The sequence below is a fragment of the Perognathus longimembris genome, chromosome 17 (assembly GCF_023159225.1).
Source record: "Perognathus longimembris pacificus isolate PPM17 chromosome 17, ASM2315922v1, whole genome shotgun sequence".
Taxonomy (NCBI): domain Eukaryota; kingdom Metazoa; phylum Chordata; class Mammalia; order Rodentia; family Heteromyidae; genus Perognathus; species Perognathus longimembris.
Window position 1 is genome coordinate 52,266,709 of NC_063177.1, and position 25,697 is coordinate 52,292,405.

A 25,697-nucleotide genomic window follows, 5' to 3' on the forward strand; every position below is an offset into this window, starting at 1 on the left:
CTTGGGGGCTTCCGCCTCCCCCACCCCAGCCCACTTCCCCATGGCCTCATGGGAGGCTGAGCTCTGTGTTGCTTTGGCAGCAATGACGGCAGGGCTCCGGCCTGGTTCCGGGACTTTGCCAATGGGCTGCTGTCGGCCCAGAAGCTCACTGCTGCCTTGATTGTCCTACACACCGGTAAGCTTGTCCCACACATGGGTAAGGGCTCTGCCCGGGAGAGGCAGCCGATGGCGTGTGGGGGGCCAGGCCCTGGAGCAGTGGGAAGCCTGATACCCCATTGGCCCCATTTTTATTTTTATTTTTTGCAGTCTTCATCTCTATCACCCATGTGCATCGCACCAAACCCTTGTGGAGGAAGAGTCCCCTGACGAACCTCTGGTGGGCCGTGACCGTGCCTGTGGTGTGAGTCGTGTTGGTGGAGAGGGTCAAAGGGCAGGGCCAGACTTGTGAGAGCCAGAGGATGAAGCAAGGGGACTTGGGGTTCACTGCAGCTGCCCCCTTCTTCGGCAGGCTGCTGGGTCAGGTGGTTCAGACGATCGTGGACCTGCAGCTGTGGACACACAGGGATAGCCACGTCCACTTTGGCCTGGAAGACGTGCCCCTGCTGACGTGGCTCCTGGGCTGCCTGTCGCTGGTTCTCGTGGTAGTCACCAATGAGATCGTGAAGCTCCACGAGATTCGGTGAGCAGGGCTAGGGTGTGTTCCCTAAATCCACCACCCGTGCTGAGCCTTTTGTCCAGCCTCCTGGCCCAGGGGTCTATACCAACCTACAGTAACCTCCTGCCCCACCAGGGTCCGAGTCCGCTATCAGAAGCGACAGAAGCTGCAGTTTGAAACCAAGCTGGGCATGAACTCTCCCTTCTGAGCCACTGGCCGTTGTGGCCACAGCTGCCCTTGTCCACCCCTGAGTCTGAGGAGTTGGTATCACAAACGTTTCAAGGTTTGCTCTTGTGTACCATGGTGTAGAAGGCCTGGCTTTGGTCACTGGAGTCCTTCCTGTCTTCCTGGCTTATGAGAAGCCAAGGGGCGGTGGCCTCAGCTGGACAGGGCCCCCCTGGCTCCTCCCTGGACTGGCACTTGAATGTATGACCTCAGGGGCATGGCAGAGGAACCCTCGGCCCCTCCCTAGGGGCTTCTCACCTTTAAGGTCCCCTTACCCAGGCCTTCTGCTCAAAGGGAGGGGCAGGGGCCTCCATCTTGGTTGGAAGAGCAGTAGCTGCTGTCGTGGAAGCTGCTCCGTCCTCTCCTCTGTTCGCATCCTGTCTTCCCAGGGCAAGGGCCCAGGTGTGATCCCAAGGAACTCCCCACTCTTTGGGGGGGGCTCTCACACGTGGGCCTGAAGATGAACAGGGGCCCTCACCTCACCCTCGAGCCCCTTCCTGTGCCTGTGCTCAACTGGCAACAAGTCAGTGAGGCAGTCTTTCGGGGTGGGGGGGGGGCACAGCCCAGGTTTCCTGTTCTCCCAGGAGAAGTTTTTAGTGGTGTATATTTTTTACTGGAAATGAGCCTTTTAGGAATGAATGTAGACTGGTTTATATTAAAACTTGTGAATTGCTTAAGAAAAACCCGTGGCTGGTCCATGAGGCAGCCAATAAGATTCCCCTCCTCCCAGGCTGGGGGGGCAGCACGGGGGATGCTGAGGCAGTGGAGGGAGGGGTCCCCAGCCTCCCTCCTCCTACAGCTGTGCGTCCTTCAGGGTACAACCCAGAGGAGACCCCCCCCCCCAAGACCCAGAGGTCTGTACAACAGACAGAAACACAAGCTGAGCTGTGTGGAATGACGCTTTCATTGGTATTAGTTGGTGGGAGAGGTTAATGGTTACAGAGCCCAAGCCCGGGCCAACCAGGCCAGGCCTCCATCCCCGAGGTGGGCCGCGGCACCTCTGCTGGGGTCCGAAGGCCTTCCCCTACTGCATCTCTCAGGCAGTTAATAGACAGAATAAATTCCATTTAAAATATATGCATTTCTCTCTGCTTACAAAACAGTATGTACAGTTGAGACGGTTTGGGCAGGGAAGATCTGTCAGTCCCGCTCCATCCCATGTGGGCTGGCAGGACATGGCCACTCCACATGGGCGTGTCCCCACGGTGTACTCGGGTCACGTCTCCTCGGTGCACCTGCAGGGAGGTGCCCAACCAGGTGTACCCCCCCCCCCATCCCTGTGGCCACAGCAGCAAGGCAGGTAGCCTGACGCATTCTCTCTGCACTGGGGCTTGAAGCATGGGGTGGGAGGTGTGAAGAAAGTGCCCTGGAAGTCCTGTCGCCACCTCCTCCGGGAGGAGAAAGCTCTTTCCGGGGTCTCTCTAGGGGCCAGGGCTGTCCAGTTGGATTACACCTGGGAAGGGCTTTGTAACCATGGCAGCGGAAGCCCCTCAGCTAGACCGTGCTGCCAGGCCCTCTGGGCCCCATCCCTGGAGTCAGCTCCTGCTTGAGATGCAGGGAGAGCCTCTGCTGGGGAGGGGGCACTCCAGCCCCCCCAGCCCTCCGGCCTGGTCCTAGGATGCCAGGAACTTCTTCCATGCTGGGCCAAAGGCAGCGGACGCCGGACGCCACAGTGAACACTGCTGGAGGCCACAGGCCAGTCTCGTTCAGTCCAGCATGGCATCCAGCTGGTCAGCCAGGGCATCAAACATGGTGCTGATGTCATCCAGGATGTGCTTGGTAGAGGTCCCAGGGGGGCTGTGACAAGGGGAAGGTCCCGCTCAGATGGACAAACCCACTGCCCCTGGGGACAGAGCTGCCAAACCCTTAGTGCATGTCACCTTGTAACGTTCATAACCTTTTGGGCAGCAGACAATTTGATTTCACGGAGGCACAGGGACAAGGGGCTTGTGCCTCTGGTGACATTTACCAGGAATCCCTGCATGTCAGATCTGTCAACTCCAAACCCTAGGGTCTGTTCATCCCCCCAGAGGCTTCCCCAGCCTTCCCAGCACCCACCAGTTACCATTCCTCCACCCAGCTCCTCCCTCTCCCGTGGCCCTTGGCACCCGGCCTACCCTTCCCGCTCCTCAGCACCAATGCTCTTCTCGGCCGCCCTTAGTGCAGCTGCCAGGGATGAACTGGTCCGTTCCAGTCTCTGCTGGGCCTGGCCCGGCCCCACAGGCCCAGTGCTGTCAGGCCTTGGGGGGGGCACCGGGCGGGGGCCAGGCCGGGGAGCCAGCTTTGGGCCAGAAAATGCCAGCTGGGTGCAGGCCACAGACACAGTCTTGAGAGCTGTTCCTGTAGACACAAAAAGTCTGGCTTGTGACGCAGTGGGACGCACCCCTGCACGGGGCCCCCGCCCCCCCAACACCTCGCATCCTACCTGCTCCGGGCACCTTGAGGAGGGCCGTGGGGGCGGCCGTGTGCTCCATCTCTGCATTTGGCCGATCGTTTGCCGAGCCTTCCAGACCCGGGCCAGCACAGGAGGCCCCTGGGGCCGTGGGGGGCTGGGTCACAGGGCTGAGAGCGGGCACTGGAGCTCCTGGAGTCGGAAGGCCGCTGGGCTCTGGTTGGGGAGGGCTGGAGGACACGGAGGGGGAGGCCTCGCCGGGGGCCGGGGAAGAGGGGCTCGGGGTAGCGCCTGCCACCCCAAAGGCCAACAGGGCCGTCTGCAGCGGCTCTCTCTCCCTGCACTTGGGCCTCCGCTTGACGGTGTCTGACTCCGTGAGGTTGAAGTGGAGGCCGGGGGGCACAGGCGTCTCTCGGGGCGGGGGGCCGGCCGGCTTCGGCCGCTGCTTGATGGTCAGGTTTCCCTCCTCTGCAAAAGGCAGCCCTTCTCCGGAGCTGCCCCGAGAAGGAGGCGTCCCCTCGGGACTGGGCTCCTCTTCCGTGTCAGACACGGGGCCGGTGGGGACAGGCGCACCGGGGGGCTCCGAGGGGCCGCTTGGCTCACTCAGCGTTCTCCGTCGGGGCCCCGCGGCTCCCTCCTTTGGCTCGGGGCTCCCATCTAGCGGTGGTGGTTCCGTGGAGCCAGAGACCGAGCTGAGGCGTTTTGGGGGTGGGGGTGGGGGGCCTTTGCGACGGGCTCGAAGGGCGAAGGACTGGCTGCGTGGGGTCCCCCGAGCGGGGGTCGGGCTAGGACTAGTCCGGGCAAGGGTGCTGCGTCCTGGCCGGCGGGTGAGGGTGGCGTAACTGCCCAAGGCACTGCCCACCGGCTCCTCGGCCTCCCCCTCGGCCTCCCCCTCGGCAGGGCCGGGGCGGCTCAGGCTGTGGGACCGGCGCTTGGGTCGAGGGGGGTCTGGAGGAGTGGCCAGGGGCCCAGCCAGGTAGGAGAAGGCCCGGGGTGCACCAGGAGGTGGCCCCGCGGCCGGGCTGGAGGGTGAGACCTGGGGGTACATAAACACATAAGGGGCGGGCCCTTGGCCAGGAGGTGGGAAGCAAAGCTTAGAGGGCCGCTCTGTGCCCTCTGGAAGGTTCCTTTCTTGGAGGGTGCTGGGGTCTCCACCACTAGGCTGGGGTGCAGGCTGTTCCTGTGAGTGACCAGAGCCCCGTGAGCGCGCCCCGATGCTCTCCTGACTGGGGGAACGGGGAGGGGGCAGGGGGAGTGGCTCGGGCCCCCCGCCTGCCATGGCGGCCTGGAGCTCTGGGCTCAGCTCACTGCCCTGGAAGGTGAGAAGGCGCGGGCCAGCCGTGGCCGGGCCCTCTCCATTCTCTAGCCCATCAATGGTCATCAGCTCCGATCCTCGGGCCAACCGGCGCCCGCCTTCGCCCGGGGCCTCCCCCTGCAGGAGACCCCGCCGGAGCTCTGCCAACCGCTTCACACCCAGCATGAGTTTCTTCTGGTGCCCTGAGGGGGCGGCAGAAGCAGCGAGGTCAGCTGGGTCTGGGAAGGGTCCCCCTGATCGCCCACGCGGGGGGGGGGGGGGGAGGCGGGGCGCAGAGCGGTCCTCACCCAGCTTGTTGACGCCGATTTCCTGCAGCTCCTCCCAGGTGAGGTCAGCCACCAGCCCCATGGAGTCGTAGCCACTGCTCACCAGCTGCTTGTGGTACTGGGGCAGCCCCAGCGCGCTCAGCCACTCCAGCAGGTCCGTCTGCAAGGGCACTGCTGTCAGGCCCGGCTCCTCTGAAGCCAGAGGGGGGACGCCATAAAGCCACAGCCCATACCCACCGGGATGTAGTTGGGCAGCCACTCGGAAAATACTGAGCTGGGCAATCTCTGCAGCGATCTTCTTCCGGTGCCCCGGCTTGGTCACTCCGATGGCTGTCAGATCCTGCCGTGCCACATAAGACGAGGGCATCAACTGCGCCCTCCCCTCCCCCCCACCCCCGTTCCAGCCACATCACCTACCTCAGGGGTCATGCGACTGATGGTTGGCACGTCATAGCCAGCCTGCAGAAAGTGGGCAGTGTAGCCCTCCAGCTGGAACTCACTCAGCCAGTTATGAATAGCCTGTGCGTCCTGTGGTTCCAGAAAAGGGAAAGCCAGGAAGAGCTGAATGGCCTCAGGAGAAGCCCGACTCACCCGCCCGGCCCTCCCCAGCAGCCTGGCTTAAGTGAATGCACTAAGGCCTTCCATCTCCCCACCACGGTCCTCAGCACCCTTCCCCCCGCGGGGGGGGGGGGGGGGGCTTACCTTCCCCTCTAGCAGCTGCTCCGGCCTCACATCCTGGTGAAGATCTCACCTGAGCGGCGGCTAATCAGAGGGTGGTGGCTCAGGGTGTCTTCAAGGAAGGAGAGAAATGGCCTCAGAGGGGACACAAGGAAGGAAGGGGGTGCCATGCCCCCAGCCTCCCCAGTGGTACCTCTCCCAGCCAACCCCCTCCTATTTATTCTTCCCACCTGCCAGGGGCGGGGCATGCAGTCCTGGCAGCACCTGGTCCTCACCGGCAGAGGGCAGAGGCTGGAGACGGGGAAGGATCTCATTTAGTATGTGCAGAACCGGCGGCAGGGCCGGTCCCTGCCCTGGTCCCGGCATCCCTCCCTCGTACCTGAGCATTCTCAATAAGGAGGCCAGTGCCGTGGCCATTGGTGCCCTCGGAACTCTGCCCACTGCCAGCACTGCGGATGCTGCCCACGCTGCCCTCGCTGCCCACGCTATTCCTGTCACCTGCTGCAAGGAGCAGAAGCACGGGAGTCGGCACGTCAGTGGTGCTGCCAACAGCTGACTGGCAGCTTGCCGGCGCCCGCTGCCACGCTCTGGGAGGCTGTACCTGGGCTGTCGGGGCTGAGGCCCACCCGGGGGAGCTGGCCATAGGTGAGAGGGTGCAGGGGGTCCTCGGCAGGAGGCTGCGGTGTGCGGGAGAAGCCCGGGCGGAGGGGAGTGGGTGCAGAGGGGATACGGGGCACAGGGAGGCCCACTCGCTTGCTGACCACCTCCACAATGCCAGGGGGGAAGTAGCCCACACGGTCTGTGCCTCTTTGGCTCTCGTGGATGTGGCCCTTCCAGCGGCCATCTGCGTGCTGCTCAAGCACCTGTGATGGATGGGGTACGGGGACAGGACAGGCGCTCACTCCCTATACCAAGCTACTGGTGAGTGTCTGTCTATCCAGCACCCCGATCCAGCCGTTTCCCAACACAGCTGGCCTTGGATGCCCGAATCAGCCCGACTTCGGCCCCGGCAGCCAGCCCGTGGCCCGCCCAATCCCCTTGTGCCACAAGAGTAGGCAGACAGGCAGGAACCCCCACCTACAGCCCGGGTTCCATTCCCAGCCCTGCTGCTGACTAGCGTGTGACTTTGGGCAAGTGAGTCTAAGCTTATCTAAGTTCCCACACTCTGTCATCGCTACCAAGATTATGACGTCTACGTTGCCTCAACTTGGACGGGACGGAGGGCCAGTGTGGGGCCTCACCGTGATGACGTCCCCCGCGCGGACGTTGAGAGCCGTGGGATCGTGGAGGTTCCAGAAATCCTTAAGCGCGCGGACCTTCAGGATCCCCGAGGCCTCTGAAGAGAAGGGGGAAAGCAGACATCAGGTCAGGGTCCCGAGGGCACCTTTCCCCCACCTTCCCTCCGAGTCACGGCCACCCCTCCACACCCCAGGCCCTGCTGGGGCGGCTCCAGCACTCACCCCTCAGCAGCTGCTTGATCTCCCGGCTGGCCTGGGAGGTGGTGAACTGGTTGACGATGTCCAGCGCTGTCTGGTTGTAGGTGTTGCGGATGTTCACATCCACGCCTCCCTGGGGGCGGGGTCATAGCCATGCGCACTAAGCACTTCGCCTGTCATCTCTTGCCCTACTGCTCACAACCGTCCAGGATGTGGGTACTCTCTGCACACCCAGATCTTTTTTTCACGAGGTCGTGGGATTTCAGAGACCAAGTCGAGGACGATGTAAGAGGCAGACTTGGGGTCCAGACCGGAAAGGGTGCTTTTCTAGCCACACGGCCTTAGCACTACCGCTGCCCGTACAAGACGCCGGGACCTTCCCACCGGTCTTGGCACAGGGCCAAGGCTCTAGGGATGCCCGTGGAGTGACCAGGCGTCCACACCCACCTCCAGGAGGAGCCGCACCACCTCGGTCTTGCCGTACAGTGCAGCTTCATGGAGCGCCGTGCCGGTCTTGGTCTGGCGGTTGATCTCAATTCCGCTCTCAGGAGCTGTCTGTGAGGGACAGGGGGAGGGGTCAGGGTGGTGGAGCAGGGGAGGAGTCCAGCGGGGAGACTGACAGCAACAGAAGCACTGACAGGGCCCTTACAGGAAGGGGATGAGGAAGTGTGGGGGGGGGGGGTTGTCCCTGGGAATACCTGATGACTTCTCGGTGGCCGTTCTTGGCAGCCAAGTGCAGGGGTGTGGTGTAATTGGGGTCGCATGGATCCTTGGCCTCACCTTCCAGCAGTGCCACACACAGGTGGCTATTTAGTAGTAGCTGGGTCACCTGCATGCAGCACATGGCCTCCGGTTGGTGCCTCCTACTCAGACCTCACGAATGACACCCAGCACCCCAAAGACCACAGACCTCACCTTGAGCCGACCAAATTCACAGGCCAGGTCCAGGGGCGTCTTCTTAGCTTTGTTGACCAGGCACGGGTTGGACTGGTGTTGGAGGAGCATCTCTGACTAGGGGTGGGAGGTGGGGGAAGAGTCAAAGTGAGATCTGCCGGCTTCCAGAACCCCTTCCCCAGTTTCCCTGCCCTAGCGCCCCCATGGACGGGTTCACGTACCACCTCGTAGTGTCCGTACTGGGCGGCTAGGTGCAGAGGGATCTGGCCGTCCAGCGAGGCGGCGTTGACGGCTGCAGAGGCCCGGAGCAGCAGCCTCACGGGCTCCAGCCGGCCCTGCCAGGCCGCGTAGTGCAGTGGGCGCATGCCTGACAGGAGAATGGGATCCAAGGGAGGTCCTGGGACAGTGTTGGGGGGGGGGGGGTAGCGGGGCCTAAGCAGAGCGTGGAGCCCTTCTGACTGGGAGGAGACAGCCCCAAAGAGATGCTAGCTTTACCCAGGTTTGGTCAGAAAGAGCTCCAGCTAGATGAGGCCGAGCCAGAGTCTCGCTGTACCCACCACAGCTGGGTGACCTGGCAACCCCAGGATAGCGGCCCGGGTCAGGAGAGCAGTACCACCTACCACCTAGATGACCAGAAAGACTCGAGAGGAAAAGCCACCGCGAGCCACACGAGCGTCCCCTAGCACCGCTGTGTCCTCACAGGCGCAAGCTCGGGTCATAGGTGTGGGTTGGGCCCCTCACACAGGGGTCGCCCGGGGGGCTCACCATTGCTGTCCTTGATGTCTACGGTGGCCTGAGCCTCCAGCAGCAAGGCTATGAGCTCCAAACTGCCCCCTAAGGCGGCATGATGGAGAGCGGAGAATCTGGCATGGGGGGTGGGGGTGGGGAACAACAGTAGGGGATGTCAGTGAGCAATCTCCCACTCCCCAAGTCCTAGCCTTCCATACCCAAACTCATTCTGGGGGCTGGCAGGGATGGGTCCCTTGCCCCCCACGCCTGCCAGCCCTGCCGTGGGAGCGCACAGCAGCCTGGTCACTGCATGAAAGGGCTCAGTGTCTGGGCTGAGAGGCCTGTTTGTCTGGCATCCCCCCCCCCAGCCAGCTAGGGGAGGGGGCCGTGGGAGCAGGCGCCTGCAGGCTCCTACCCTCCAGGGAGAAAAGGGGCCCAGGAGGAATCTGATCCAAGGGGGCCCTTCCCCTCAATTGGGGTGAGCTGAACAGGCAGGTGGGTGCAAGCACATTTTCCCTCTGGCTCTACACCAGCAGGACCCAAAGCTCTCAACAAATAGACTGAAGGGGCCCAAGTCTGAGGGGGGGAGGGAAGGGAATCTGAGCCCCAGGACCTTTCCCTACAGCCCCCCACCACCAGGACTTTGGCCCCCAACAGCAGGTACTTACCCATCAGCATCTTGGTAGTTGACATTGAGCCTCTTCGTGGAGCCAAGGAGCTCTAGGGATTGGGGGGGGCGGGGGGGAACCAGAGTACAAATGACCACCAGGTCTTATCAGCACCCCTACTTGGCACACCTTCCACCTCACCTCCCAGAACCCAGCTGACCTCTTGGCATACAAAAGAGACCCTGCCCCATGGTCCTGTTCAGGTGCCTGGGGCTCCAGGGCGGGTGTGCAAGGAGCGGTGGCGGCAGTGGCCTAGCTTCTCCAGGGCCCCAGCCTAGTGTGTTTATAGAGCCAAAGGGGGCGGGAGGGGCCACTGGCGTGATGGGCCTGCACCAGACAGGCCCACAGAGTGCATGGTTAGCATTCCTGCCCGAGCGGGCTAGGAAGCAGAGGCATCGTGTCCTTCTAGGCCAAGGGGGACAGGCAGGGAGAGAAGGGAGCAAGGCACTAGATAACCAAAGGGAGTGGGGACGCCAGGGCTGAGCCCGGGGACCACACACCCCAGCCCTGAGCATTATTGGACTGGATCACGCCTAGCCTCGGGCTTTGCCTGTGCTGGCTGTGTAAATGCAAGCAGCAGCGGGCTCTGTGGAATGGGCAGATCGTGGGGTCTGAGAGGACAGCGCCTCTGTCCCTTGCATGCAAACGATGGCGGCTGTCACGATTGAACACTCATTATTAGCAAGTACCATGTTACCCTCTGGTAAGTTCCCTAAGGCCCCCCTGGATTTCAGTGGGTCTCTGCCTACCTTCTAACGTGGTGCCTACAGGCTGGGTCTGCTTGTCTAGGACCCGGGCAAAAGAACTGCCACGGCCTCCAGAGGCAGCAGGCCTTGAAGTGTTGGGGAGGGAAGGAGGGAGGCCTGTTCCAGGCAGCCCCTGCCTTCTGCTGGAACCCACTCCACTGGGAAGGAGGGGGTCTAGTTCAACCCAAGCTGGGCAGGGTGCCAAGCATGCTGGTCTGGGCCTGCCCCCCAGGCCCTAATGGGCCTCTGAATAGCCCAGCGGCCTGGGTAAGGCAGGGCCTCATTCCAACAGGGAGGGACCAACCCTGTGGAGGGGAGCAGGGGACGTGCGGGGAAGGGACAGCTACAGGTAGGGTGGAGCTGAAAGGACTCTACAGCACAAAGGTAAACATGGAGGCAAGAAGGGACAGAAGAGCAAGGGGCGGGGACCACTGGGAGGAAGCCCAGACCTCTGTCCGCTGTCCTCTAGTCCCTTTGGGAAGTCCTTGTCACTCAAGACAGGGGCAAGAGGCAGGTAACGCCTGGCTCAACTGGCTGTGTGAGTTTGGCTGTCCGGGTGTCTCTTTTTAACTTCAGAGACAATGAAGTCGGCAGGAAAGAGACACAGTGTTCTTCAGCCAGTCCACCCTTCCACGGGCCTGCCAGCCGGAGCAGTCTGGGATGGGGCAGCTGGGTGGCGGGATGTGGCTCCTCCAGGGAGGGGCAGGACAATGTGACAGGAGGGACACAGGAACCGGAGTAGGGCCAGGCTGGGTGGCTCCGTTCTTTGCAGAACAATGACCGGAAAGGTGGTGGGGGGACAGGCCCCAAATGGCTAGGCTGGAGACCCTGGTGGGAAGGAGGGGTGGAGGTCCTGGTTCCTGGCAGTGGCTCCGGGCACTTCCGCAGCCTGGCTGCGGGAGTGGAAGGGTCACTCCCCTGACATAGGCTCACGCAGAGGATGTGAGCTCAGCGGGCTACCCCAGCCCACTGCATTTCCTCTGGCCAGAAAAGGACCTCAGAAAAAGGAGGTCGGGAAGGGCAAGGGGAAAGAGGCTGGGCCAGGCCCCCTTCCCCCCCTTGCGCTCCTCCTCTCCCAGCCACCTGCTTCCCAAAGGGAGCCCGGCATGGATGGAATTGAGGGGAGGGGTGATATCCGATGGGGGAGGCCAAAGGAGCCCCTCTCCGGCAGGCAGCTCCCTTTGCATAGCAGAACGTTCCAGCCATCCCATAGGAAGACAAGGGGAGCCCTGATGTTTCCCTTCCAGCAGTTTCCTTTGCCTCTCTGAGGAATTCCCCGCACCCCTTTGAAAGATGCATCCAAATCAACTGGAAAAATGTTCTAGTTTGCCGAGTTTCAGGCCATTCCTAGTGATTTTTAATTCGGAAAGAGTCCATTCTTAGAGCAATCCCCAGGTAACAGAAAGCACCGGCGTGCGCACAGGGGAGGTCCCACGGGCTTATCAGCTGTGTGACCTTGAACAAGTCACTAAACTCTGAATATCATGTTCCTTATCTGTGGAAAGAATATGGAAATACCTAGCTGACAGGGAGGTGAGGGGGTTGATCTGTGAAGGGCATCTTATGACTTCACTTTGGTCCCCAGCTCCTCCGGCTCCTCAGAGGATGGGGGGGGGGGGACACAGTGTCAGAGCCTTGCAAGGAGACTCAGGCTTGTCACCCTATGCTGCGCCCACACCCTGCAGACGAAGCCTCACCTCGGCCTAGGGGGTGGGACCTCTTCCCTCAAGGACATTTCTTACCGGGCCCAGGACACCTTGTCGGACGGAGCCTGTGAGCCTCGCTACGAGGCTCCCGCCATGAGCCTCTGGCCCCCTCTCTACCCTCTCGCGGGCCTCACTTTGAAGCCCCAGGGCTGTGAGGCCAGCAGCAGTGACACCAAGGCCCCACTGGGCAGGTGGCCAAAAACAACACAGAGGTGAGGGGGAGGGGGTGTCTCCCTGGGGACCTGGAAGCCTGCTCTCGCCCTCATCCACTTCCCGAGGGCACAGGGCCACTGAACCAGCTCTCATGCCCGGGTCTCCACCCTGCCGTGCAGGTGGGTGCACGCCATGAACGTCTTTCCTTTTGGCACCCACATGCGAAGGTGTGGGCAGGGAAAATAAGATGTCTCCGGGCTTCTTCCTGTGGACAGGGCCCAGGCGTACCTTGGGGCTAGAGCCCCAGTGCTCTGGGAGAAGACCCTTCCCTCCAGGATACTCCTTTTCCAGCCCAGTTTAGTGGCAGGAATCTGCTGCTGGGCTAGGATCTCAAGGGACAAGCCCAGGGGCCTCCTAGGATAACCCCAAGAGCTAGCCCTGAAGCTCAGAAGTCTCCCACCTCAGAGGAACTAAAGAGATAGGCTCAGGAGTGGCCATCCTCCTATCCAGCCCCTACAGCCCCATCAGGACTAGAGCTCCAGGCTATAGAACATACAGAAATGAGCTTTAGCTAGGCACTGGTGCTCTCAGTTACTCGGGAGGCTGAGATCTGAGGATCAGGGTTGGAAGCCAGCCTAGGCAGAAAAGTCTGGAGACTCTTATCTCTAATTGAGCACCAAAAAGCTAGGGTTGTGGCTCAACTGGTAGAGTACCATCCTTGAGTAAAAAGGCTTAGGGACATAGCATTTAGTCCCTAACTTCAAGCCCTAGTAATGGCACATAACACACACAAAATTAGCTTTGGGGGCTGGGAGGTAGCTCAGTGGCAAAGCGCTTGCCTAGCAAGTGCAAAGTCCTGGGTTCGATCCCCAGTACCAAAAAAGAAAAGACAAAAAAAAAAAATTAGCTTTGGTCACATACTCCCACAAGATCAGGAGCAGGTAAGTCGGGATAAAGGAGCTTTAGTAATTGGTCAGATAATGTTGACTTTTTTTTTTTTTTTTTTAAGAACTCTCATAGCTGGGCACTGGTGGCTCACACCTGTAATCCTAGCTACTCAGGAGGCTGAGAGCTGAGGATCATGGTTCCAAGCCAGGCTAAGCAGGAAAGTCCAGGTGACTTATTTCCAATTAACCACCAGAAAACTGGAAGTGGTGCTATGGCTCAAGTGGTAGAGCAGGCATAGCATCCAGGCCAAGAGTTCAAGCCCCACTACAGACAAAACAAAACAAAACAATAACTCTCTTAAAAAAAAAATCTTAGGGTGTGGTGCTGTGGCTCATAGTGGTAGAGTGGTAGCCTTGAGCACAAAGAGGCTCAGAGATAGCACTAAGGCCCAGAGTTCAAGCCCCATAACTGACACGGGGGTGGGGGGGGGAGGGGTAAGGGGTTGCTTAAAAAAAAAGTCATACAGACATCTCCCATTAGGCTAAGAAATAAACACAGAGCTGCTCCAGTTAACATGTGCATATGGATTGGGGGAATATGGTATCTAGTCAGTTTTTCCTAACACACAGCCCAAACGTCTATGGCACCAAAGTGCCCATCTGAAAAGCTACCTACTAACAGGCAATGCCACAGGAACTGGAAGTTTGGTCTCTTTTAGTCACTCTTCTGGCTCAGGGCTTAGCACAGAGCTTGCACTTGCTAAGTGCACAGTGAAGACTTGAATGAATATACTTCAGTGGACTCACAGGCATGGAAACTGGTCCAGAGAGCTGAAGTGACGTGCCTGGCGACACATCGCAAGTGCCCACACAGAGGCACTTCTTGTCCAGACACAAGGAAGGACAGATCACAGAGACCCCTCTCCCTCCCTCTTAGCCTCTCTCCAAACCTTAGTATTCAGGAGCGTTCTGAGATGATCATGCTACCAAGTACTCACTTGTCTTTGCAGCTTTGACCTTGGCCACCAATTTCTGTACACAGGTTACGTCTCCATTCTTGACAGCGAGGATCAGGTCCTGCTCCCGACCCATAGTGGCCCCTGGGCTGGGCTCTGAACTCAGGAATCCAGGGAAAGGCAGGGAGACAAGTCCAACAGAGGCGTCAGTGCACCATGCCTCAGCCCCTTGAGGGCCCCAGGTCTCGGGGGAGCACGTCTGGTGTCTCAGGCAGTGGCTCCTTGTCAGGTGCTGATGGATAGTCCCTCAAGGTGCTCCGTGAGCTGCCACCACACGCAGGAAAGCTAGTGTCTGAGGGGGTGGAGGCTGTGTGGAAATCTGCACAGAGATCAGCCTGCAGCTTCTGACAGCCCAGCGACGGGCCAGGGCTGAGTCCACCAATCTTTCCAGCTTGACTCAGGGGCACAGAAAGCAGCCAGCATTCCCTCAGGCCTCAGGTGGCGGTGGTGGACAGGTGTGGAGGGGTCTGGAACAGATGCTGTGGCTGTTCCAAAAGCCTGCAAGGGACCCAGAAGCAAGACACAGAGGTGAGCACTACAGGACCTCCAGAAGCCCTAAGCCACCCTAGCTGTGTCCTTGGGCTCACAGAGGGTCCCCAAGAGGGAGGAGGGAACCCCTGTGTCTGAGAGGAGTATGTACAGGGGGGAGGTGGCGTTTCTGGAGCAGGAAGGTGAGTCACCGTGCCCCTAGGACAGTGGGCAGTACCTCAACCTTGAGCAGGAGGGGCCCTGGCTGCTGGGTACACTAGGGTAGGATGGCCGGCAGCCCGTTCTCCACAGCCCAAGGCTCCAACACCCACAGACAACTGGCAAACCAGGAGGTGGGGCATAGCAGGGTGGCACAGGCAGACTGATGGGGGTCACTCCCTGTTCAAGCTGCCTGCCCCTCCAGCCTCCACCCTACCTAGACTTAGCTTTAATAGCTGGCTGTCCCGGCCCTGGGGCTCTTTAGGAACTTAAGAAGGCTGTGGACTGGGGCGCTCCCCCCCCCCCCCCCCCCGCCAACCCATTGAAGATCTACAGCACCTGTTGCTGACCCTCCTCACCCCTTATGTGTGGGGAGGTCGGGGAAGCAGCTGGGCCGAGGGCAGAGAAGGCAGAGTTGGGGCCCGGCGGGCCAACAGTCCCAGCCTGAACCCGAAGCGCAGACCCTTCGCCTTCGCTGCAGAAAGGCTTACGTCAGTTCCTCGGTGGCGGCGAATTTGTTGCCAAGAGTCTCATGGCATGAGAGACCCGTGCAGGCCCGCACGCAGCTCCCCCGAGGCTCCCCCCGCCAGCCCCGAGGGCAGTGCCCGGCCGGCCGGCCGCGGGCCGCGGGGGAGGGCGCCCCTGGCAGCGCCCCGGGGTCGGCGGGCGGCCCCCCCGCCCCTCGGAATGCCGCGCGGCCCCCCCCCCCCCGCCAGCCGAGCCCAGCCCCGGACGACCCCGCGAACAAAGCGGCGGGAGCGGGACCGAGCGGGCCGAGAGCCCGCGGCACGGATGCTGGAGGCTGGGAAGGGGGCGCGAGGAGGGCGGAAGGAACGGGGGAGATGGAGGCGCCCGCCGATCCCGCAGGAAAAGTTAAGTTTGCGCCTTCCCCGCGGGTGCTGATCCCCAGATCGGCCCCGGCCCGGGTCCGTCTCACCTTCCACGGCCGCCCTGCCGGGGTTCCGGCGGGTGCTGCTGCGTCCCCGGCACTCGGGACGCTGGCTCCCGCGGCCACCCCCACTCCCCCCCCCCACACCCCTTTCTCCTCCTTCTCCGCTTCCAAGGCCGGCGCTGCGCCTCCCGCAGGAAATCCCGCCCCTCCCCCCTCCCTCCCTCCGGATCGGGCGCCAGGCACCGTCCCGGCCGAGCCGCCCGGCTGCCACTCAGCGCCCGCGGCCCCGCCCCCGCGCGCGGCAGGCCCCGCCCCCGCCCGCCCGAGCCCGGACTCCGGGACGCCGAGGGATCCGCGCATGCGCACAGGTGAAGCGGCGCGGCTCCGAGTGGGTGGGGAGAGGCGTGGGCTCGCCGCGCCGCGTCCAGGTGGGGAACCCCGGAAGTCTGGGGCTTTGGCGTCTGGACTGAAGGCCGAGATACGACGGGCGTGAACGAGCGGAAGAGAGGGGTTTGGGCAGCCGAGACTCGGGGGCACTCCTCTGGGAACCCCTTCCCCTCCGCCTTCGCCCCCTTCCCCGGGACTCCCAGCAGCGACCTCCGCCAGCCGCCCCGTAGCCCGGCCCGGAGCGGCTGACCGGGGCGATGCTGCCACCTCGTGGGGCAGTGCGGGAGCGGCCCAGGGTAGCGCGGCGGGGACCCCAGCCTCGAGGAGGTGCTGTCGGAGGCCGGGGCTGGCGCTTCAGCACCAGCGAGGGGCGGACAGCGCCTCCCACCCTCGGCCCGGTCCTCGAAACCCGGCTGCCGAGCCCCCTGGGAAGGCGCCCGACGGCGGCCCTGGAAGACTCGCCCGGCCCTGACAGCTGCGGGTGGCCTCCCGCGCGCGAAGCGGGAGTCGGGCGGCCCGCCGCCCTGCCCTCGCCGAGCCCCTCTTCCCGGCTGTCCTTGCGGGGGCGGGGCGGGCTAGGCAGTCCCCGGGCGGCCGAGGGGAGAGGGGTCACGCGTTCGATTCCTCAGGCGCCACTCGAGGACGCCAGTTCCAGTTTCATTGGCGAGGAGCCCGGAGAAGGCTGGGGCGGAGGGAGGAGGATAGGCCGGGGACGTCCCTGCACCTTCAGAAACCTGCGGGCCGCGCGCTCCGCACGGGGGGGGGGAAATCGAGGCACGGGGATGCGGGAGGGCGGGCGCTAGGACCCAGGGCAGCCAGGAAGGCGGAAAGCCCGCGAGGCGGATCAGCCGCCGCCGCCGCCGCCGCCGCGTCGACCCGGACGGCGCCAAGGCCGCGCGCGCGCGGTTCCGGGGGTGGGCGGGGCCTGAGCGGCGCGCGCGCAGGCGCAGACAGCCACCGGATGGAGCCCGAACCGGAGCCCCGGACGGTGGAGGTTCCCGCGGGGCGCGTGCTGAGGTGCGGCGAGGGAGGCCGCGGGGGGCGGCGGCGTGCGGGGGCCGCGGGGCGAGAGCCGGGATCGATCCGGGGTGCCGACCCTGTGTCTCCCCCTCCCCCCTTCTCTCCCAGGGCCGCGGAGCTCCTCGCCGCCCGCTCGCGGTCCCAGAAGCTGCCCCAGCGGTCCCATGGCCCGAAGGACTTCCTCCCCGACGGCTCCGAGGCGCAGGCCGAGCGGCTGCGCCGCTGCCGCCAGGAACTCTGGCAGCTGCTGGCGGAGGAGCGGGTGGAGCGCCTGTGAGGGGGAGGGGCGGGGCGGGACGGGGGACTCCCCGCACCCCTCCTCCGGCCCACCCAGGCCCACCAGACCCACCCCTTCCCACTCCTCGCCAGGGGCAGCTTGGTGGCCGCCGAGTGGAGACCCAAAGAGGGCTTCGTGGAGTTGACGTCTCCGGCGGTGAGCCGCGGGACTTTGGGGGAGTGGGGGTGGGGCCCGGGATCCCCACTTGGCTGCCTCTGTGGTCCTCTGTGACACTCACTCTGGGTCCCCACACAGGGTAAGTTCTGGCAGACCATGGGCTTCTCAGAGCAGGGCCGGCAGCGACTGCATCCCGAAGAGGCCTTATACCTGCTGGAGTGTGTGAGTGGGGACAACCCCCCCCTTCCCCAGGTTGGAGAGGGGGTTGGGACCAGGGACCGGGAAGGGCTCGTGTTTTAGTAAAGTATAGCAAGTGTAAGTACGTTTCCAGTGAACTTATAATGGGATTTCTAAAGCCAGGAGACAGGAATAGCATGCAGGAAGAAGGAATTCCAGCCCGATTTAGGGTGTCGCGTCCCCCCCTCCCCCTCTACGTGGTTGGCCCCGTTCATTGGTTCATTGGAGGATATCGGAGGAAATCGCCCCACGTGGCTGTAGCACTGCATGCAGGAAGCAGGGTGGGCAGCTGAGCTGCTGGCTCCTCTTCCAGGGCTCCATTCAGCTCTTCCATCAAGACCTGCCGCTGTCTATCCAGGAGGCCTACCAGTTACTGCTGACCGAGGACCCCTTGAGTTTCCTGCAGTACCAGGTATCTGCCTTCCCCTCCAAGAGTCTCACATGTGTGGAGTCTCAGTGAGCAGTGACCAGACAAAGTGCCATGTGCTACAGGACTGTCAAGGGATGTGCAGTCACAGGCTTGCCATCTAACAATGTCAACTGGGTAATAAGAAGTAAGCGAAGCTGGGCGCCAGTGGCTCGCGCCTGCAATCCTAGCTATTCAGGAGGCAGAGATCTGAGGGTCACAGAATGTGAGGTCTGAGACCTGGGACTCACATGTTCCTTTAAGGAGGAAATGGATGGTCAGCTGTGTTGAAGGCTTAATTGAGAGATCAGGCAAAATAGTGGATATGTCCAGCATTATCCTGCCATGGATGCAGAACACAAAGATGAGCACGGGATTATTCAAGAAACCCGTTCAACCTGTGTCTGTAGAGGGGTAACATAGGGGAAATGCCTACTGCCTTCTGCCATCTTTTTGTCTAAACTTTAGTATCAAAATATTTGAGAACATAGTTCTTTTCTAGGTCCACTGCTGTCAGTTTTTTGGGATATATACTTAAGAAGTTGTTGCTGGGTGCTGGTGGTTCACAGCTGTGATCCTAGCTACTCAGGAAGAGATCTAGAAGATCATGGTTGAAGCCAGCCTGAGCGGGATAGGCCCTGAGACTCTTTTCACCAATAAATTACAAGAAAAGTGAAAGTGGAGCTGTGGCTCAAGTGTAGAGTGCTACCCTTGAGCAAAAGAAGCTCAGAGACAGGGGCTGGGGATATGGCCCAGTGGCAAGAGTGCTTGCCTCGCATACACGAGGCTCTGGTTCGATTCCCCAGCACCACATATACAGAAAATGGCCAGAAGGGGCGCTGTGGCTCAAGTGGCAGAGTGCTAGCCTTGAGCAAAAAGAAGCCAGGGACAGTGCTCAGGCCCTGAGTCCAAGGCCCAGGACTGGCAAAAAAAAAAAAAGAAGCTCAGAGACAGTGCCCAGGCCCTGAGTTCAAGCTTCAGAACCAGCACCAAAAAAATAAATTGTTCCGTGTCTTTTTTGTCAAAAGAGGACAGGAATTCAGGGACTTGAGATATTCCTTAAAGGACCATGTTTATAATGGAGCGTGGTCCAGGTAGCCTCTGAGGGGCCAGGGAGAGGGTGTGGAAAATGGCCTTTGTCTGGAGAAACCGTTGGATTTTTTTTTTCTTTTGCCAGTCCTAGGGCTTGAACATTTGAGCTTTAATTTTGGTTTTCTTCTCTTGAGGTCTTCAGCCACCTGAAAAGACTGGGCTATGTAGTTCGACGATTCCAGCCAAGGTAAGTCCTTGTCCCTTTCCCTGCCAGTCATTCTAGTCCTGGGGCATGGCTGACTAGTCTCAGGTGGAAAGTGGCATCAGCTTACCTAGAACCTTTGGGTGGAGAGTAGCTCCCAGGATGTGGTCCGGGAACCTGAGCTGAAAATGCAGCCGTGTGTGTGTGAGGACAAATCCCATCATTGCGCCTCCCACTGGCTGTGGATTTGAGACTAAGACACAGTACTCCAGTGATGTCTGGCACTTAGTAGTTATGCAGGCAGATTTTTGAGTACGTGCATGAATGTGGGGTTGAGTGAAGAATTTATTTTATTTTTTGTATGGTTGTGGGGCTTGAACTCAGAGCCCGGGTGCTGTCACTGAGCTCTTTTGCTCTCTACCACTTGAGCCACAGTGCCACTTCTGGCCTTTTCTGTATATGTGGTGCTGAGGAATGGAACCCAGGGCTTCATGCATGCTAGGCGAGCACTCTACCCCTAAGCCACATTCCCAGCCCTGGCTTTCACGTTTTTTATGCTAAGTTACATGTCTTCTCCTTCATTGTCTTAGTTACCCAGCACTACTGACAGCTTCAGGTGGGGGTGGAAACTGATACAGTCTGCAGTTACACAGTATCCCCCAAGTCTAAAACTGACACATCCTGCTAGGCACTGGTGGCTCACACCTGTAATCCTAGCTACTCAGGAGGCTGAGATATAAGCATTGCAGTTCAAAGTCAACCCAGGCAGAAAAGTTTGAGACTGTTAACTCCACTTAAGTAGCAAAAAGCCAGAAGCTGTGGCTCAAGTAGTAGAGTTGTCAACCTTGAGTGAAAAAGTCAAAGGAGAGCAAGAAGTCCTTGGTTAAAGCCCCAGTACCAACACACACACACACACACAACCCCTGACACATCCTTCATTTCTTGGAATAAATGGAATGTATGGAATCTGCCCCCAGGGGAATAATGCAGGGGTTCCACAGGGATTATTCATTCATTTTGAATATTTCTGACCACTTGCTGGTGCCAGGCCCCACATCTCTTTGCTTTCCCCCCACAGCTTGCATTTATTGAAGAGCACACACACACACACACTCTCTAATTTTACAAAGCAGCCCACCACCTCAGCTGTGAAGGCATGCTCACACAAACCAGACTTTATTAGCTGGGCATGCTAGTGCGTCACCATAATCTCAGCACGTGAGAGAGTGAGACGAGAGGATCATGGGTTTGAGGCTAGCCTGAGCTACAAAAAGGAGAGTCTCCAAAATAAATAAATAAATAAATAAATTTAGAGTTTATCTCATATTGTTGTGCTGTCATGCATGTCATTATTATAGAACTTTATATAAGAAGTGTCCTCTGTGTCACCCAGTACATGTGTCTTGTGTAACAACAAGACTGAAATTTTCATTTCGTGTAATTTAAATTTAACACCTGTGGCTAGTGGCAAGTGTATCGAACAGTGTAGTATTTAGCGACATGAAAAATTCATGGTGGGACCAGGTGCTGGTGGCTTACGCTTGTAATCCTAGCTACTCAGAAGGCTGAGGTCTGAGGATGATTTCCTCAGGCAGGAAAGTCTGTGAGACTTTTGATCTCTCCAGTGCACCACCAAAAAGCCAGAAGTGGGCCCGTAGCTCAAATAGTAGAGTGCCACTTTTTTTTTTTTGGTAGGACTTTGGGCTTGAACTTGGGTCTGGGCACTGTCCATACGCTTTTTTGCTCAAGACTAGTGCTCTACCACTTAAGCCACAACTTCTCCTCCAGCTTCTTTTCGTTTTTTGTTTTTGTTTTTGTTGCTAGTCCTGGGGCTTGAACTCAGGGCCTGAGCACTGTCCCTGGCTTCTTTTTGCTCAAGGCTAGCACTCTGCCTCTTGAGCCACAGCGCCACTTCTGGCTTTTTCTTTTTTCTTTTTTTTTTTTTTGGCCAGCCCTGGGGCTTGGACGCAGGGCCTGAGCACTGTCCCTGGCTTCTTTTTGCTCAAGGCAAGCACTCTGCCACTTGAGCACCACTTCTGGCCGTTTTTTTCTGTATATGTGGTGCTGGGGAATTGAACCCAGGGCCTCATTTATACGAGGCAAGCACTCTTGCCACTAGGTCATATCCCCAGCCCCACTTCTGGCTTTTTCTATATATGTAGTGCTTGGGGAATCGAACCCAGGGATTCATGTATATGAGGCAAGGATTTTTCCACTAGGTCATATTCCCAGCCCTCCTCCAGCTTCTTTTTGGTGGTTAATTGGAGACAAGAATCTCACAGACTTTCCTGCCCAGTCTGGCTTTGAACTGTGATCCTCAGATCTCCGCCTCTTGAATAGCTAGGATTGTAGGTGTGAGCCACTGGTGCCCAGTGGGGCTGGCTCTTCCGGAGCCTCTGCTGAGACATCTCTAATGACACTCAGAGACTTGGACAAAGGCTGCTGACCGGACCCCAGTGGCTGCCCTGTGTACCCTTCCTGCTGGTGTGATTGCAGCCTTGGGTCTCTCTGTGGCTCTGACCCTGGTGCCTGACTTAGCTCCTGGCCAGTTCCTAACAATTGTTTTTCATCAAGAGCATTGGTCTGAGGCTTGGACCTGTAGCCTGCCTTGTCCTCACCCCACAGCTCCGTCCTGTCTCCTTACGAGAGGCAGCTTAACTTAGATGGCTACACCCAGTGCCTGAAGGATGGGACCAGCAAGAGGAAGAAGAGCGAGGAGAGCTCTTGGTAATGTTCCCCGCTGTGGCAGCTCTCTCCTAGGAGGGCTGGTGTTTGGGAGTGAATTGGCTTAAGTTGTGGGCTTGGGCGACCTGGGCACAGGCTCAGGGAAACAGCAGGGGACCTGCCCTCAGCTCCAGTGGGCCTCAGCAATGACGCGGAGCCATGTGTCGCTTTTCTTCCTCACCCCTCAGGTTCATGAATAAGAAAGCCAAAGCCCTGGAGAACTCTGTGCCAGCTGTGAGCCTGGCAGCCGCCAGTCCACCTGCCTGTAACCAGAAGAGCCAAAGCCTGGAGGAGAAACCCCAGGAGCCAATCTCCAGAAAGAGCCCGGGGAGCCCCTTTCAGTCTCCCGGGCCCCCGGAGCCCTGCCTTGCTCTGGCCATGGAGGGCATGGGGTGCGGCCAGCAGAGGGACAAAATAAAAAATGGAGTCAAGGGAGCTTGCAAGCCACGCTGGAACTTTGAGCAGATTTCCTTCCCCAACCTGGCTTCCGACAGCCGTCACACCCTCCTGTCTGCCCCAGCCTCAGAGCTGCTGCCGGCCAACGTCACCGGGCGGGAGACGGATGCCGAGTCCTGGTGTCAGAAGCTGAACCAGCGGAAGGAGAAGCTCTCCCGACGCGAGCAGGAACAGCAAGCAGAGGCCCACCGATTCCGGGAGGACCTGAACGCAGATCCAGAGGTGCAGCGCTGCTCCCGCTGGCGGGAGTACAAGGAGCTGCTGCAGAGACGGCAACTGCAAAAGAGCCAGCACTGCCCCCCACACCTGTGGGGCCAGCCCGTCACCCCCTTGCTGAGCCCCAGCCAGGCACACTCTCCAGGTACCCCCTCGCCCTGCAGGTCACTGGCAGCTGTGGGATCACAAGGCTGAAGAGGCCTGAGATACGGGAGGAGCATGCCCACCGGGGTGGACCCCCACACAGCAGTCCGTTCTCTGGTTGGCAGGATGCTCCAGCCAAACCCATGGGGGAGGGTTAGTCAGGGTGAGCCTGTGTCTGGGGAGAATGGAGGGGGCAAAAACTACGCCTGCACCCATAAAACCATAATCAAGATAATGGGAATGGCTTTGCCATCCATTAGCTGCGGGCCCTTCCATGACTGCTAGCTAGAAGTACTGTCTTGTCCAAATAAGAAGGAAACTCACTGTCTGCTCTTCTAAGCACATCCAACCTTGGAGTAACAGATTCCTAACTACTTAAAAGTCATGGGATTGCAGTCAATGGTAACTAGTTTAGATTTGAATTTTAGCTAAAACTAGTGTTTTTTTATTTTTTGCCAGAACTGGGGCTTGAACTCAGGGCCTGGGCACTGTCCCTGAGCTTCTTTTGCTCAAGGCTAGCACCACTTGAACCACAGCACCACTTTTGGCTTTTTCTGTGTATGTGGTACTGAGGAACCCAGGGCTTCATACATGCTAGGCAAGCACTCTATCACTAAGCCACATTCCCAGCCTAAAGCCAGTAATTTTTTTTTTTTAGTATAAGTATGTTCCAAATATCACATGGGACATACTAAAATAATTGTGTTGAATCTCGCAGCCCTAAACCTCAGACTTGGCAGTGTCAAAGGAGCATATAGAATTTCTGTTCCTTTCTAACACCTTGTTTTCATTGTCCTTACAGCCACAGTCCTTCAGCATATCTCTGTGCTACAGACAACACACCTTGCTGATGGGGGTGCCCAGTAAGTTTGCACGTCCTTTTCCATGAGCCTGTGGCCACCAGCTGGACTGACTGCTGGGACTTGGCTCCTGTACTTCCGTGTGAGCTAGAAGATCGCTCCAGGGACCTCTACCTGCATACTTAGCTCCTAGCCACAGCTGCTACTCATGGATGTTTAGGAGAAGGGAGGAATGAGAAACAGGCAGGCGGCACATCCCAAGGATTTAGTCTCCCCTCACACAGCGCAGATCCCCTGGGCCAGGCTGGTTTCTGGAGCTGGTGATGGGAAAGGGTGTGAGAGGGGAACGGGGGAGAGGAGCCTCCTTGTGCTAAGGTCTCTCATTCTGCCCTCAGACTGCTGGAGAAGTCTGGAGGCTTGGAGATCAGCTTTGATGTCTATCAGGCCGATGCGGTGGCTACGTTCCGAAAGAATAACCCTGGCAAACCCTATGTCCGGATGTGTGTTAGTGGGTAAGAGATGCTCTCCTGGGAGCCATGTGGAGCTCCTCTGCACTCCCATGGCCACTGGGTCAATCCCTAAGAAGAACCTAAGGTCTGGAGAGGTTAAGGAGCTTACATAAGGCCACACGGCCAGTTAGTGCTACAGGAACCAACTTCCTCAAACCTTAGCCCTTATCGTTGGCATTTGGGGGGTAGTCTTTCTCCTGTTCCACGTTAATACTGGCTTACTCAGAAGGGACATGGATTTGGGGGTGGGGTAGAGGCTAGCAGTGATAGGGCCCCAGCTCTTCCTTGCTTCCCCCATCCTTCCAGGATGCTGGGACTGTCTTAGAGGGCTTATTAGAGCCATGGACTTTAGAGAGACCAGTGGCCAGAAATCCTGTATCCCCAGCTTTTGTTTCCTAATCTCTCTTCCCTGGGAGCTTCGGAGGGGTTGGCGTCTCAGGGCATATAGATGGGCTGTAGATGGTATCAAGTTGAACCCTTATTCCTACAGATTTGATCAGCCTGTCCCAGACCTCTGCAGCCTCAAGCGGTTGTCCTACCAGAGTGGGGATGTCCCTCTGATCTTCGCCCTGGTGGATCATGGTGACATCTCCTTTTACAGCTTCAGGGACTTCACACTGCCCAAGGATCTGGAGCACTGACCACACAGCTCTGGAGAACTTGGACTGTCTGTTCTCAGGGACTTTGTCAGCTGCCTCGAGTACCAGACTCTAACCTGAAGCAGTAGTGGCCTGTGTGGGCCTTGGCCCTAGGTGCCTAATGCTTGCAGGAGAGTCCAACCCTGCACTGTGCTCCCTTACACTTGCCTGGCCTGCTGCTGCTGCTGCTCTTCCAAGCCTCAGGCCTGAGAGACCCCCTTGGAACTCAGGACTCCATTTCAGAGGCCCAGGAGAAGGGGTAGAAGAGGACTCCGTGCCTTTTAGTGAGGGTGCCTGCTTCATGCCATAAAGCCAAAGCCATTAAAAATAGACCTTTTTTGTGGTTGTTTTTTTTCCTGCTGTGGCTGGATATATTTTACTACCCCACCCCCATCCCTTCACCCTTGCTTTGCACACTCAAGAGAACTTTGAACCTTTCCTTAGGCTTTTGCCTCTGGGAGGATGGGAAGTTGTAGCCTCTGAAGGGTACTTGGAGGAGAGAAACCATGCTCAGTAGTCCCGGGAGCACAGCTGGGTGGGGGTGGCTGGGTGGCCCAGAGGCCCACGTTGGTGTGGCCGGACTTCCAGCAGCTGTGCGGTGCAGCGCCCGGTTCCCGCCAGCCCCAAGCTTCCGCTCCCGCCTCTCTTCAACCCCTCCCTCCTGGAGCTGAGAACTGGCCGCCGCGCCGTCCCCCCGGGGGCCTCGGGTCCCAGCCAGCCACGGAGTGGACTAGGAAGGGAGGACCGGCTTAGAGCGAAGGCGCCTCTCCGCACACCACCCTACGCGGGGCCCTGCGTCCTCCAGGTGGGCGCTCAGGAGGGGCCGGCTGCAACCCCGCTACAACTAGTAGCAGGCTCCCTGGAGTCCCGCGTGGAAGTCGGCGGGCTACGGCCGCGCGAACCGAGAACTACTTCCTCCTGCGGGCGGCGGGGCGCGGCGTGCGGTCGTGCGTCAGGTGCGCGCAGGTGAGGCCCGGGCGGGCCGCGGGCTCCGCCCCGCGCTCCTGGGGATTGCGGATTGGCCGCAGCGCGGCCTCCGCCCCGGAGGGCGCTCTGGCCGCGCCGCCGCCCCGTCGGCGCCTGGCAGCCGGGGGCGTGGCCGGGGCCCACAGGGGGCGTGGCCGGGCTCCGCGGGGGGCGTGGCCCGGGCCCGCGCGCTCCTGGGCTCGCCCTTTATGTAAATAGAG

General features: G+C 59.5%; 3 protein-coding genes across 3 annotated transcripts in view; 2 read left to right on the forward strand and 1 right to left on the reverse strand.

Annotated features, from left to right (window-relative positions):
• Tmem94 (transmembrane protein 94) overlaps positions 1 to 1,975 on the forward strand; it is a 38,389-nt gene extending 36,414 nt beyond the window's left edge. The window contains 4 exon segments of the mRNA XM_048365938.1: positions 81 to 175; positions 307 to 400; positions 509 to 679; positions 791 to 1,975. Of these exon segments, the coding sequence (XP_048221895.1) occupies positions 81 to 175; positions 307 to 400; positions 509 to 679; positions 791 to 863 (433 nt within the window). The 3' untranslated portion in view covers positions 864 to 1,975.
• Caskin2 (CASK interacting protein 2) lies at positions 1,767 to 15,491 on the reverse strand. The gene is given in 24 exon segments (XM_048365910.1): positions 1,767 to 2,677; positions 2,998 to 3,220; positions 3,306 to 4,769; positions 4,875 to 5,013; positions 5,091 to 5,117; positions 5,119 to 5,193; positions 5,271 to 5,381; positions 5,556 to 5,593; positions 5,596 to 5,643; positions 5,762 to 5,822; positions 5,911 to 6,032; positions 6,133 to 6,394; positions 6,773 to 6,867; positions 6,992 to 7,100; positions 7,415 to 7,509; positions 7,512 to 7,522; positions 7,666 to 7,796; positions 7,883 to 7,978; positions 8,083 to 8,228; positions 8,627 to 8,724; positions 9,259 to 9,310; positions 13,749 to 14,264; positions 14,813 to 14,939; positions 15,391 to 15,491. Coding segments are annotated over 22 exon segments (3,588 nt in total). The 5' UTR covers positions 13,843 to 14,264; positions 14,813 to 14,939; positions 15,391 to 15,491; the 3' UTR covers positions 1,767 to 2,586.
• Positions 15,492 to 16,679: 1,188 nt separating this feature from the next.
• Positions 16,680 to 24,840, forward strand: Tsen54 (tRNA splicing endonuclease subunit 54). Its single transcript, XM_048365926.1, has 11 exons — positions 16,680 to 16,749; positions 16,861 to 17,025; positions 17,122 to 17,185; positions 17,285 to 17,368; positions 17,697 to 17,795; positions 19,016 to 19,068; positions 21,649 to 21,750; positions 21,936 to 22,564; positions 23,366 to 23,426; positions 23,759 to 23,875; positions 24,363 to 24,840. The coding sequence occupies exons 1-11, from the start codon at positions 16,694 to 16,696 to the stop codon at positions 24,511 to 24,513; spliced, it is 1,581 nt and encodes a 526-aa protein (XP_048221883.1). The 5' UTR covers positions 16,680 to 16,693; the 3' UTR covers positions 24,514 to 24,840.
• The last annotated feature ends 857 nt before the right edge of the window (positions 24,841 to 25,697 follow it).

What these genes read in the sequence shown, in the direction of transcription:
- Tsen54 (XM_048365926.1), top strand. Translation starts at nt 16,694, where the DNA reads ATGGAGCCCGAACCGGAGCCCCGGACGGTGGAGGTTCCCGCGGGGCGC. An exon ending in CCTTATACCTGCTGGAGTGT is followed by an intron (nt 17,369 to 17,696) that starts GTGAGTGGGGAC and finishes CTCCTCTTCCAG; the next exon opens with GGCTCCATTCAGCTCTTCCA. An exon ending in AAGAGCGAGGAGAGCTCTTG is followed by an intron (nt 21,751 to 21,935) that starts GTAATGTTCCCC and finishes CTCACCCCTCAG; the next exon opens with GTTCATGAATAAGAAAGCCA.